Source organism: Salvelinus alpinus, chromosome 19 (genome assembly GCF_045679555.1).
Source record: "Salvelinus alpinus chromosome 19, SLU_Salpinus.1, whole genome shotgun sequence".
Lineage (NCBI taxonomy): Eukaryota > Metazoa > Chordata > Actinopteri > Salmoniformes > Salmonidae > Salvelinus > Salvelinus alpinus.
The window spans coordinates 2,462,936-2,477,005 of NC_092104.1; the positions used below are offsets into that span (position 1 = coordinate 2,462,936).

Here is a 14,070-nt window from a genome sequence, read left to right on the forward strand (position 1 = left end):
TAGCAAACAGGATCCCCCTTCTATGTAATCCTGAGCTCTATAACTAGTGTCAGCATGGACAGGTAGCAAACAGGATCCCCCTTCTATAACTAGTGGCAGCATGGCCAGGTAGCAAACAGGATCCCCCTTCTATAACTAGTGTCAGCATGGACAGGTAGCAAACAGGATCCCCCTTCTATAACTAGTGTCAGCATGGACAGGTAGCAAACAGGATCCCCCTTCTATAACTAGTGCAGCATGGCCAGGTAGCAAACAGGATCCCCCTTCTATAACTAGTGTCAGCATGGACAGGTAGCAAACAGGAGCCCCCTTCTATAACTAGTGTCAGCATGGACAGGTAGCAAACAGGATCCCCCTTCTATAACTAGTGGCAGCATGGACAGGTAGCAAACAGGATCCCCCTTCTATAACTAGTGGCAGCATGGACAGGTAGCAAACAGGATCCCCCTTCTATAACTAGTGTCAGCATGGACAGGTAGCAAACAGGAGCCCCCTTCTATAACTAGTGTCAGCATGGACAGGTAGCAAACAGGATCCCCCTTCTATAACTAGTGTCAGCATGGACAGGTAGCAAACAGGATCCCCCTTCTATGTAATCCTGAGCTCTATAACTAGTGTCAGCATGGACAGGTAGCAAACAGGAGCCCCCTTCTATAACTAGTGTCAGCATGGACAGGTAGCAAACAGGAGCCCCCTTCTATGTAATCTTGAGCTCTATAACTAGTGTCAGCATGGACAGGTAGCAAACAGGATCCCCCTTCTATAACTAGTGTCAGCATGGACAGGTAGCAAACAGGATCCCCCTTCTATAACTAGTGTCAGCATGGACAGGTAGCAAACAGGATCCCCCTTCTATAACTAGTGTCAGCATGGACAGGTAGCAAACAGGATCCCCCTTCTATAACTAGTGTCAGCATGGGCAGGTAGCAAACAGGATCCCCCTTCTATAACTAGTGGCAGCATGGACAGGTAGCAAACAGGATCCCCCTTCTATAACTAGTGTCAGCATGGACAGGTAGCAAACAGGATCCCCCTTCTATAACTAGTGTCAGCATGGACAGGTAGCAAACAGGATCCCCCTTCTATAACTAGTGGCAGCATGGACAGGTAGCAAACAGGATCCCCCTTCTATAACTAGTGTCAGCATGGACAGGTGGCAAACAGGATCCCCCTTCTATGTAATCCTGAGCTCTATAACTAGTGTCAGCATGGACAGGTAGCAAACAGGATCCCCCTTCTATAACTAGTGGCAGCATGGACAGGTAGCAAACAGGATCCCCCTTCTATAACTAGTGTCAGCATGGACAGGTGGCAAACAGGATCCCCCTTCTATGTAATCCTGAGCTCTATAACTAGTGTCAGCATGGACAGGTAGCAAACAGGATCCCCCTTCTATGTAATCCTGAGCTCTATAACTAGTGTCAGCATGGACAGGTAGCAAACAGGAGCCCCCTTCTATAACTAGTGTCAGCATGGACAGGTAGCAAACAGGATCCCCCTTCTATAACTAGTGGCAGCATGGACAGGTAGCAAACAGGAGCCCCCTTCTATAACTAGTGTCAGCATGGACAGGTAGCAAACAGGAGCCACCTTCTATAACTAGTGGCAGCATGGACAGGTAGCAAACAGGAGCCACGGGGACACATAAAACGCCCTGTGAGCCACAATAAGTAGCGCCCGTCTGTTGCCCCCTTCTATGCAATCCTGAGCTCTATAACTAGTGCCAGGGCTCCGTACCGAGGGACAATCCCCCTTCTATGTAATCCTGAGCTCTATAACTAGTGTCAGGGCTCAGTACCGAGAGACAATCCTGAGCTCTATAACTAGTGTCAGGGCTCAGTACCGAGAGACAATCCTGAGCTCTATAACTAGTGTCAGGGCTCTGTACCGAGAGACAATCCTGAGCTCTATAACTAGTGTCAGTGCTCAGTACCGAGGGACAATCCTGAGCTCTATAACTAGTGTCAGGGCTCAGTACCGAGGGACAATCCTGAGCTCTATAACTAGTGTCAGGGCTCTGTACCGAGAGACAATCCTGAGCTCTATAACTAGTGTCAGGGCTCTGTACCGAGAGACAATCCTGAGCTCTATAACTAGTGTCAGGGCTCCGTACCGAGAGCCAATCCTGAGCTCTATAACTAGTGTCAGGGCTCAGTACCGAGGGACAATCCTGAGCTCTATAACTAGTGTCAGGGCTATGTACCGAGGGACAATTCTGAGCTCTATAACTAGTTTCAGGGCTCAGTACCGAGAGACAATCCTGAGCTCTATAACTAGTGTCAGTGCTCCGTACCGAGAGACAATCCTGAGCTCTATAACTAGTGTCAGGGCTCAGTACCGAGGGACAATCCTGAGCTCTATAACTAGTGTCAGGGCTCCGTACCGAGAGCCAATCCTGAGCTCTATAACTAGTGTCAGGGCTCAGTACCGAGGGACAATCCTGAGCTCTATAACTAGTGTCAGGGCTCTGTACCGAGGGACAATCCTGAGCTCTATAACTAGTGTCAGGGCTCAGTACCGAGAGACAATCCTGAGCTCTATAACTAGTGTCAGGGCTCAGTACCGAGAGACAATCCTGAGCTCTATAACTAGTGTCAGTGCTCCGTACCGAGAGACAATCCTGAGCTCTATAACTAGTGTCAGTGCTCCGTACCGAGAGACACTCCTGGAGTTTTGTGTGTAACGTGGAGCAGTGAGGAGAGAGACACACAGAGACACACAGAGACACACAGAGACACACAGAGATACACACACAGAGACACACAGAGACACACTGAGAGACACCCACTGAGACACACACTGAGAGACACACAGAGATACACACACTGAGAGACACACAGAGAGACACACAGAGAGAGGGACACAGAGACACACACACTGAGAGACATACAGAGAGAGGGACACAGAGACACACACACAGAGAGGCACACACAGAAACACACACAGAGAGAGACGCACAGAGAGACAGAGACATAGAGAGAGAGACACACAGATGGAGACACACAGAGAAAGATACAGAGAGAGAGAGACACACAGAAAGAGAGACACAGAGAGAGAGCGAGACAGAGAGACTGGGAGAGAGAGACATAGAGAGAGAGAGAGAGACAGACAGAAGCACAGAGAGTGACACACACACACACACAGAGAGAGGACTGTTGTGTTCCTCTCTCTCGGCATGCCTAATTAAAGGGTGCTGTAGTACCGGCAGCACCAGCAGCAGGAGCACTGAGAGGAAGTGTGTCCCTCTTTCTGGGAGCAGGAGGATACTTCAGGAGCCGTGAGGCGCTGAGCGCTAGCCCCCCCCCCGACCCTCCACTATAGTGACAGAGCTGTGGAAATGTTCCAGCAGAGACGCTGGACTGTATCCCAAATATAACCCTATTCCCTGTACAGTGCACTACTTCTGACCGAAGCCGTATGGACGCAGGTCAACAGTAGTGCACTGTACAGGGGATAAGCCTGCCGTTTGGCCCTCAGTATCTGAATGTGTCCTATTGACCACGGCTAGTCGACGCTGGGACACTCTGACAGGTTATTTCCCTCCGACTCGCCTTGTTGTTTGTTTGTCTGTTTGTTGTTTATTTTAAAAACCCTTTGCTCCATGGGGAAAACATGTCATGGTTACCACGCAGGTTTTCTGTGGATATTTGGGTGACGGCTGAGGGCCGAGGCCCTGCTAACGCTACTGGTCGGTGCTTACATTTTCCTCTCCTATTTTGACTGTCCTTGTGAGGGAAGACCTCTACATTTACATTTACATTTAAGTCATTTAGCAGACGCTCTTATCCAGAGCGACTTACAAATTGAGACAGAGGAATGGTTTCCCCTGGGTCTGGCTGTGCGGTGAGGGAAAGGTTCGCCTGGTCCCAGATCTGTTTGTGTTGTCTTGCCAACTCCTATTGTTCTATTGTCACGTCAAACACAAACAGACCTGGGAAAGGTTTCCCTGGCTGTAGTACTGTTGTCATTAACAGCATCATACTGTATCAAACAGACCTGGGAAAGGTTTCCCTGGCTGTAGTACTGTTGTCATTAACAGCATCATACTGTATCAAACAGACCTGGGAAAGGTTTCCCTGGCTGTAGTACTGTTGTCATTAACAGCATCATACTGTATCAAACAGACCTGGGAAAGGTTTCCCTGGCTGTAGTACTGTTGTCATTAACAGCATCATACTGTATCAAACAGACCTGGGAAAGGTTTCCCTGGCTGTAGTACTGTTGTCATTAACAGCATCATACTGTATCAAACAGACCTGGGAAAGGTTTCCCTGGCTGTAGTACTGTTGTCATTAACAGCATCATACTGTATACAAACAGACCTGGGAAAGGTTTCCCTGGCTGTAGTACTGTTGTCATTAACAGCATCATACTGTATACAAACAGACCTGGGAAAACACTCTGTGTCTACTGTATGGTCTGTATCTACTGTAGGGTCTGTATCTACTGTATCTACTGTAAGGTCTGTATCTACTGTAGGGTCTGTATCTACTGTAGGGTCTGTATCTACTGTATCTACTGTAGGGTCTGTATCTACTGTATTTACTGTAGGGTCTGTATCTACTGTAGGGTCTGTATCTACTCTATTTACTGTAGGGTCTGTATCTACTGTATCTACTGTAAGGTCTGTATCTACTGTAGGGTCTGTATCTACTGTAGGGTCTGTATCTACTGTATCTACTGTAGGGTCTGTATCTACTGTATTTACTGTAGGGTCTGTATCTACTGTAGGGTCTGTATCTACTGTATCTACTGTAAGGTCTGTATCTACTGTAGGGTCTGTATCTACTGTAGGGTCTGTATCTACTGTATCTACTGTAGGGTCTGTATCTACTGTATTTACTGTAGGGTCTGTATCTACTGTAGGGTCTGTATCTACTCTATTTACTGTAGGGTCTGTATCTACTGTATTTACTGTAGGGTCTGTATCTACTGTAGGGTCTGTGTCTACTGTAGGGTCTGTATCTACTGTATCTACTGTAGGGTCTGTATCTACTGTATGGTCTGTATCTATTGCATCTACTGTAAGGTCTGTATCTACTGTAAGGTCTGTATCTACTGTATCTACTGTAAGGTCTGTATCTACTGTAGGGTCTGTATCTACTGTAGGGTCTGTATCTACTGTAGGGTATGTATCTACTGTAAGGTCTGTATCTATTGCATCTACTGTAAGGTCTGTAACTACTGTAAGGTCTGTATCTACTGTAAGGTCTGTATCTACTGTAAGATCTGTATCTACTGTAGGGTCTGTATCTACTGTAGGGTCTGTATCTACTGTAAGGTCTGTATCTACTGTATCTACTGTAAGGTCTGTATCTACTGTAGGGTCTGTATCTACTGTAGGGTCTGTATCTACTGTAGGGTCTGTATCTACTGTAAGGTCTGTATCTATTGCATCTACTGTAAGGTCTGTAACTACTGTAAGGTCTGTATCTACTGTAAGGTCTGTATCTACTGTAAGATCTGTATCTACTGTAGGGTCTGTATCTACTGTAAGGTCTGTATCTACTGTAGGGTCTGTATCTACTGTAAGATCTGTATCTACTGTAGGGTCTGTATCTACTGTAGGGTCTGTATCTACTGTATCTACTGTAAGGTCTGTATCTACTGTAGGGTCTGTATCTACTGTAAGGTCTGTATCTACTGTAGGGTCTGTATCTACTGTATCTATAACCTGGTTGTTCCTAGTTATATCACCTGGTTGTTCCTAGTGATATCACCTCGTTGTTCCTAGTGATATCACCTCGTAGTTCCTAGTGATATCACCTGGTTGTTCCTAGTGATATCACCTGGTTGTTCCTAGTGATATCACCTGGTTGTTCCTAGTGATATCACCTGGTTGTTCCTAGTGATATCACCTGGTTGTTCCTAGTGATATCACCTGGTTGTTCCTAGTGATATCACCTCGTTGTTCCTAGTGATATCACCTGGTTGTTCCTATTAATATCACCTCGTTGTTCCTAGTGATATCACCTCGTTGTTCCTAGTTATATCACCTTGTTGTTCCTAGTTATATCACCTTGTTGTTCCTATTAATATCACCTCGTTGTTCCTATTAATATCACCTCGTTGTTCCTATTAATATCACCTCGTTGTTCCTAGTGATATCACCTCTTTGTTCCTAGTTATATCACCTGGTTGTTCCTAGTGATATCACCTGGTTGTTCCTAGTGATATCACCTGCTTGTTCCTAGTGATATCACCTCGTTGTTCCTAGTGATATCACCTCGTTGTTCCTAGTGATATCACCTCGGTGTTCCTAGTGATATCACCTCGCTGTTCCTAGTGATATCACCTTGTTGTTCCTAGTGATATCACCTTGTTGTTCCTAGTGATATCACCTCTTTGTTCCTAGTGATATCACCTCATTGTTCCTAGTGATATCACCTCATTGTTCCTAGTGATATCACCTCGTTGTTCCTAGTTATATCACCTCATTGTTCCTAGTGATATCCACTTGTTGTTCCTAGTGATATCACCTCGCTGTTCCTAGTGATATCACCTTGTTGTTCCTAGTGATATCACCTTGTTGTTCCTAGTGATATCACCTCTTTGTTCCTAGTGATATCACCTCATTGTTCCTAGTGATATCACCTCTTTGTTCCTAGTGATATCACCTCATTGTTCCTAGTGATATCACCTCATTGTTCCTAGTGATATCACCTGGTTGTTCCTAGTGATATCACCTCACTGTTCCTAGTGATATCCACTTGTTGTTCCTAGTGATATCACCTCGTTGTTCCTAGTGATATCACCTTGTTGTTCCTAGTGATATCACCTCGTTGTTCCTAGTGATATCACCTCGTTGTTCCTAGTGATATCACCTGGTTGTTCCTAGTGATATCACCTCGTTGTTCCTAGTTATATCACCTCGTTGTTCCTAGTTATATCACCTTGTTGTTCCTATTAATATCACCTTGTTGTTCCTATTAATATCACCTCGTTGTTCCTAGTTATATCACCTTGTTGTTCCTATTAATATCACCTTGTTGTTCCTATTAATATCACCTTGTTGTTCCTATTAATATCACCTCGTTGTTCCTAGTGATATCACCTCGTTGTTCCTAGTGATATCACCTGGTTGTTCCTAGTGATATCACCTGGTTGTTCCTAGTGATATCACCTCGTTGTTCCTAGTGATATCACCTCGTTGTTCCTAGTTATATCACCTCGTTGTTCCTAGTTATATCACCTGGTTGTTCCTAGTGATATCACCTCGTTGTTCCTAGTGATATCACCTCGTTGTTCCTAGTGATATCACCTGGTTGTTCCTAGTGATATCACCTGGTTGTTCCTATTAATATCACCTTGTTGTTCCTATTAATATCACCTCGTTGTTCCTAGTGATATCACCTGGTTGTTCCTAGTTATATCACCTTGTTGTTCCTATTAATATCACCTTGTTGTTCCTATTAATATCACCTCGTTGTTCCTAGTGATATCACCTCGTTGTTCCTAGTTATATCACCTTGTTGTTCCTAGTTATATCACCTGGTTGTTCCTAGTTATATCACCTTGTTGTTCCTATTAATATCACCTTGTTGTTCCTATTAATATCACCTCGTTGTTCCTAGTGATATCACCTCGTTGTTCCTAGTTATATCACCTTGTTGTTCCTAGTGATATCACCTCGTTGTTCCTAGTGATATCACCTCGTTGTTCCTATTAATATCACCTTGTTGTTCCTAGTGATATCACCTCGTTGTTCCTAGTGATATCACCTTGTTGTTCCTAGTTACAGTATATCACCTCGCTGTTCCTAGTGATATCACCTCGTTGTTCCTTGTTATATCACCTCGTTGTTCCTAGTTATATCACCTCGTTGTTCCTATTAATATCACCTCGTTGTTCCTAGTGATATCACCTCGTTGTTCCTAGTGATATCACCTCGTTGTTCCTAGTTACAGTATATCACCTCGCTGTTCCTAGTGATATCACCTCGTTGTTCCTAGTTACAGTATATCACCTCGTTGTTCCTAGTGATATCACCTAGTTGTTCCTAGTTATATCACCCTGCTGTTCCGAGCGATATCACCTGGTTGTTCCTAGTTATATCACCTTGTTGTTCAGTCTGTGTTGTAGTAGTGACTCAGTGCTCTGCATGGGTCCACGTGAAATATGATTCAAGAGATTACCTGTGATTATTATTTATCTTTTCAGTGGTAATCTTATGTTCCACCCTCTGCCAGGGAAATCTGTGGTGGCAACCTGCTTTTGAAGACCGACGTTCAATGTATTTAATTGGAAGGGCATTGGTCTCTACTGTACTCTCTGGCTGAGTGCAGGGTTAGGAGAATACTCTATGTAATTGGCCTCTACTGTACTCTCTGGCTGAGTGCAGGGTTAGGAGAATACTCTAGGTAATTGGCCTCTACTGTACTCTCTGGCTGAGTGCAGGGTTAGGAGAGTACTCTATGTAATTGGCCTCTACTGTACTCTCTGGCTGAGTGCAGGGTTAGGAGAGTACTCTATGTAATTGGCCTCTACTGTACTCTCTGGCTGAGTGCAGGGTTAGGAGAGTACTCTATGTAATTGGCCTCTACTGTACTCTCTGGCTGAGTGCAGGGTTAGGAGAATACTCTATGTAATTGGTCTCTACTGTACTCTCTGGCTGAGTGCAGGGTTAGGAGAATACTCTATGTAATTGGTCTCTACTGTACTCTCTGGCTGAGTGCAGGGTTAGGAGAATACTCTAAGTAATTGGCCTCTACTGTACTCTCTGGTTGAGTGCAGGGTTAGGAGAGTACTCTATGTAATTGGTCTCTACTGTACTCTCTGGTTGAGTGCAGGGTTAGGAGAGTACTCTATGTAATTGGTCTCTACTGTACTCTCTGGCTGAGTGCAGGGTTAGGAGAGTACTCTATGTAATTGGTCTCTACTGTACTCTCTGGCTGAGTGCAGGGTTAGGAGAGTACTCTATGTAATTGGTCTCTACTGTACTCTCTGGCTGAGTGCAGGGTTAGGAGAATACTCTAAGTAATTGGCCTCTACTGTACTCTCTGGCTGAGTGCAGGGTTAGGAGAGTACTCTATGCAATTGGTCTCTACTGTACTCTCTGGCTGAGTGCAGGGTTAGGAGAGTACTCTAGGTAATTGGCCTCTACTGTACTCTCTGGCTGAGTGCAGGGTTAGGAGAATACTCTAGGTAATTGGCCTCTACTGTACTCTCTGGCTGAGTGCAGGGTTAGGAGAATACTCTAGGTAATTGGCCTCTACTGTACTCTCTGGCTGAGTGCAGGGTTAAGAGAGTACTCTATGTAATTGGCCTCTACTGTACTCTCTGGCTGAGTGCAGGGTTAAGAGAATACTCTAGGTAATTGGCCTCTACTGTACTCTCTGGCTGAGTGCAGGGTTAGGAGAATACTCTAGGTAATTGGCCTCTACTGTACTCTCTGGCTGAGTGCAGGGTTAGGAGAATACTCTATGTAATTGGCCTCTACTGTACTCTCTGGCTGAGTGCAGGGTTAGGAGAATACTCTATGTAATTGGGCACTTCTGAAATCCGCCACAAGGACTCAAGTGGGCACAACATGCCATGTTTACTTACCTACGTACATTATGTCTGTGTGTGTGTGTGTGTGTGTGTGTGTGTGTGTGTGTGTGTGTGTGTGCGTGTGCGTGTGCGTGTGCGTGTGCGTGCGTGTGCGTGCGTGCGTGCGTGCGTGCCACAATTAATTTTTTAGGTGCAAAACATTACCGAATTGTTTAATAATGTATCTAACAGTTGACAGAGTATGGAGTGGTGTTTCTATCTCTTCTACAGTAACAGGAGACTTGATCAGTTAATGAACATGTTTCATATATTCTCCAATAGGGCGTCATTTGGGACACAGGATATTAAAGAAATCCAGGAAGAGGAAAAGCTTACTATGGCACCCTATTCCCTATATAGTGCACTACTTTATACTACAGCCCTATTCCCTATATAGTGCACTACTTTATACTACAGCCCTATTCCCTATATAGTGCACTACTTTATACTACAGCCCTATTCCCTATATAGTGCACTACTTTATACTACAGCCCTGGTATGTGCATTTGGAAAGAATTCAGACACCTTGACCTTTTTCAAATTTTTGTTATGTTACAGGCTTATTCTAAAATGTATAAATCTACTCACAATGCCCCATTGTAAAAATGGGGCATTGTGAAAGTAAGTACAAAGTAAAAAAAAAAAAAGTAAAAAAAGTTAAAAGAAAAATGTTTAGAACCTTTTCCAAATGTATTACAAAAGTGAAATATCACATTTATTTAAGCATTCAGACCCTTTACTCTGCACTTTGTTGAAGCACCGTTGGCAGCGATTACAGCCTCAAGTCTTCTTGGGTATGATTACGTCATCATGGTAACCAATTTTAAAATATATTGAATTTGTACCTGTGAAAGAATGTCAGATCTTCAACGTTATATCCACTATCAGAAAAATGTCTATAAACTGAGCGGAATCTCCTACTGGAGAGTTAATCTGCCTAGACCAACTATTCTTTGGTGTCCCGTCCAGGGTTTAAACAAGCCCTGCTTAGCATTGATATTTGTCAATAGCCTAAGAAATTATATGTTGGATTCACTTTCTCCAACTAAAGTTAAAGAATAGGATTAAGCCAGTTGCTCAGATTAAACTGTCCAAGCATTAGATACGTATTTTAAATGTTATTTTAAACGTTGACATTTGGTTCCTGTTGTCAACCAAACAATTCAATATTACTTTTGCAATTCAATAATTGGTCAAACGTTAACACTATTTTACAAACTAACGGTATTTATTCATGGCCACATTTTGAGGTTACTGTATCTATACGTTTCTTGTTATGCAATCAGAAAACACGTGTATGTGCAAGCTGGAAGGCAAAGGTCGCAGGTCAAATCTTCACCATTTCTATAATAATCTGACAGAGTCTCCAACAGCATCTATCACTTACTTGCACTATGTATTTTTTTATGTAATCTCAACTGCAATCCAGGTCATTTTTGCTCTGCTATTAGAAATTCAACAACCTTTTGTCTTTTTGAGTGGGTGAATAAAAGTTGACAATCTCATTGATCAACGTCTCATCCAAATATTACCCACATTTCCACGTTGAAGTGACCTGATGTGCCCAGTGGAATGCTCCATTTCCACTCCAGCTTTAAGAAAAAGTAATCTGTCAATTGTATTGTGAACATTGTTTTAAAAACAGTCTCCTCTGTATGTAGTTGTAGTCTTGTTGAAACGGGTTGAGGTGTCACACTGGTTCATGTCTTCTAGTCTTGTTGAAACGGGTTGAGGTGTCACACTGGTTTATGTCTTCTAGTCTTGTTGAAACGGGTTGAGGTGTCACACTGGTTTATGTCTTCTAGTCTTGTTGAAACGGGTTGAGGTGTCACACTGGTTCATGTCTTCTAGTCTTGTTGAAACGGGTTTAGGAGTAACACTGGTTCCTTCATGTTGATCTCTTACAGTTGTTATCATCTGCGCGGGAGCTGACATCGTCCGAGACATCATGCTAGCTGCTCATCGACGGAGGCTCACTAATGGCAGCTACATCTTCTTCAACATCGAACTCTTCAACTCCACGTCTTATGGTAACACAGCTCCCTGCTCTACATATACACTGAAACAAAATATAAACGCAACAAATTAAAATGTTGATCCCATGTTTCATGAGCTGGAATAAAATAGATGTTCCATACGCCCCCAAAAAAAGCTTATTTCTCTCAAATGTTGTGCACAAATTTGTTTACATCCCTGTTAGTGAGTATTTAAAATTTGCCAAGATAATCCATTCACCTGACAGGTGTGGCATATCAAGAAGCTGATAAAACAGAACAGCATGATCATTACACAGGTGCACCTTGTGCTGGGGACAATAAAAGGCCACTCTAAAATGTGCAGTTTTGTCACACAACACCATGCCACAGATGTCTCAAGTTTTGAGGGAGTGTGCAATTAGCAGGAATGTCTTTCAGAGCTGTTGCCAGAGAATTGAATGTTCATTTCTCTACAACACCAAAGTTGTTTTAGCGATTTTGGCAGAACGTCCAGCCGGCCTCACAACCGCAGACCACGTACGTGTATGGAGTCGTGTGGGTGAGCGGTTTGCTGATGTTAACGTTGTGAACAGAGTGCCCCATGGTGGCGGTGGGGTTATGGTATGGACAGGCATAATCTACGGACAACGAACACAGTTGCATTTTATCGATGGCAATTTGAATGCACAGAGATTCCGTGATGAGATCCTGAGGCCCATTGTCGTGCCATTCATCCACCACCATCACCTCATGTTTCAGCATGATAATGCACGGCCCCGTGTGGCAAGGATCTGTACACAATTCCTGGCAGCTGAGAATGTCCCAGTTCTATAATGACCTCCATACTCACCAGATATGTCAGCCATTGAGCATGTTTGGGATGCTCTGGATCGACGTGTATGACAGAGTGTTCCAGTTCCCACCAATATCCATCAACTTCACACAGCCATTGAATTGGAGTGGGACAACATTCCGCAGGCCACAATCAACAGCCTGATCAACTCTATGTGAAGGAGATGTGTCACGCTGCATGAGGCAAATGGTTGTCACACGAGATACTGACTGGTTTTCTGATCCACGCCCCTACATTTTTTTTAAAGTTATCTGTGACCAACAGATGCATATCTGTATTCCCAGTCATGTGAAATCCATAGATAAGAGCCTAATTAATTTATGTTTTATTTTACCTTTATTTAACTAGGCAAGTCAGTTTCTTATTTACAATGACGGCCTACCCCGGCCAAACCCTAACACGGACAACGCTGGGCCAATTGTGCGCCGCCCTATGGGACTCCCGATGATACAGCCTCGGATCGAACCAGGGACTGTAGTGACGCCTCTAGCACTGCGATACAGTGCCTTAGACCGCTGCACCAATCGGTAGCCCAAAACCGTCAATCAGTTTTGTTAAATTGACTGATTACTTATATGAACTGTAACTCAGTAAAATCTTTTAAATTGTTGCATATTGTGTTTATATTTTTGTTCAGTATATATACATTTACGATGATATGGTAACACTACCCCCAATGTACAGTTGAAGTCGGAAGTTTACATACACTTAGGTTGGAGTCATTAAAACTAGTTTTTCAACCAGTCCACAAATTTCTTGTTAACAAACTATAGTTTTGGCAAGTCGGTTAGGACATCTGTTTGTGCATGACACAAGTCATTTTTCCATCAATTGTTTACAGACAGATTATTTCACTTATAATTCACTGTATCACAATTCCAGTGGGTCAGAAGTTTACATACACTAAGTTGACTGTGCCTTTAAACAGCTTGGACAATTCCAGAAAATGATGTCATGGCTTTAGAAGCTCCTGATAGGCTAATTGACATCATTTGAGTCAATTGGAGGTGTACCTGTGGATGTATTTGAAGGCCTACCTTCAAACTCAGTGCCTCTTTGCTTGACATCATGGGAAAATCAAAAGAAATCTGCCAAGACCTCAGAAAAAAAATTGTAGACCTCCACAAGTCTGGTACTTTGGTGCGAAAAGTGCAAATCAATCCCAGAACAACAGCAAAGGACCTTGTGAAGATGCTGGAGGAAACGGGTACAAAAGTATCTATATCCACAGTAAAACGAGTCCTATATCGACATAACCTGAAAGGCCGCTCAGCAAGGAAGAAGCCACTGCTCCAAAACCGCCATAATAAAGCCAGACTACGGTTTGCAACTGCACATGGGGACAAAGATCGTACTTTTTGGAGAAATGTCCTCTGGTCTGATTAAACAAAAAAGCAACTGTTTGGCTATAATGACCATCGTTATGTTTGGAGGAAAAAGGGGGAGGCTTGCAATCCGAAGAACACCATCCCAACTGTGAAGCACGGGGGTGGCAGCATCGTGTTGTGGGGGTGCTTTGCTGCAGGAGGGACTGGTGCACTTCACAAAATAGATGACATCATGAGGAACGAAAATTATGTGAATATATTGAAGCAACATCTCAAGACATCAGTCAGGAAGTTAAAGCTTGGTCGCAAATGGGTCTTCCAAATGGACAATGACCCCAAGCATACTTCCAAAGTTGTGGCAAAATGTCTTAAGGACAACAAA

The 14,070-nt window shown here is 43.7% G+C and overlaps 1 protein-coding gene across 2 annotated transcripts in view; it reads left to right on the plus strand.

Moving 5' to 3' along the window:
* The window catches only part of LOC139544884 (atrial natriuretic peptide receptor 3-like), a 69,823-nt gene that overhangs the window by 19,601 nt on the left and 36,152 nt on the right, over positions 1 to 14,070 (plus strand). For both annotated transcript variants that reach the window (XM_071352049.1, XM_071352048.1), the window contains exon 2: positions 11,439 to 11,561. In XM_071352049.1, the coding sequence (XP_071208150.1) occupies positions 11,439 to 11,561 (123 nt within the window). The remainder of the gene's footprint in view (positions 1 to 11,438; positions 11,562 to 14,070) is intronic.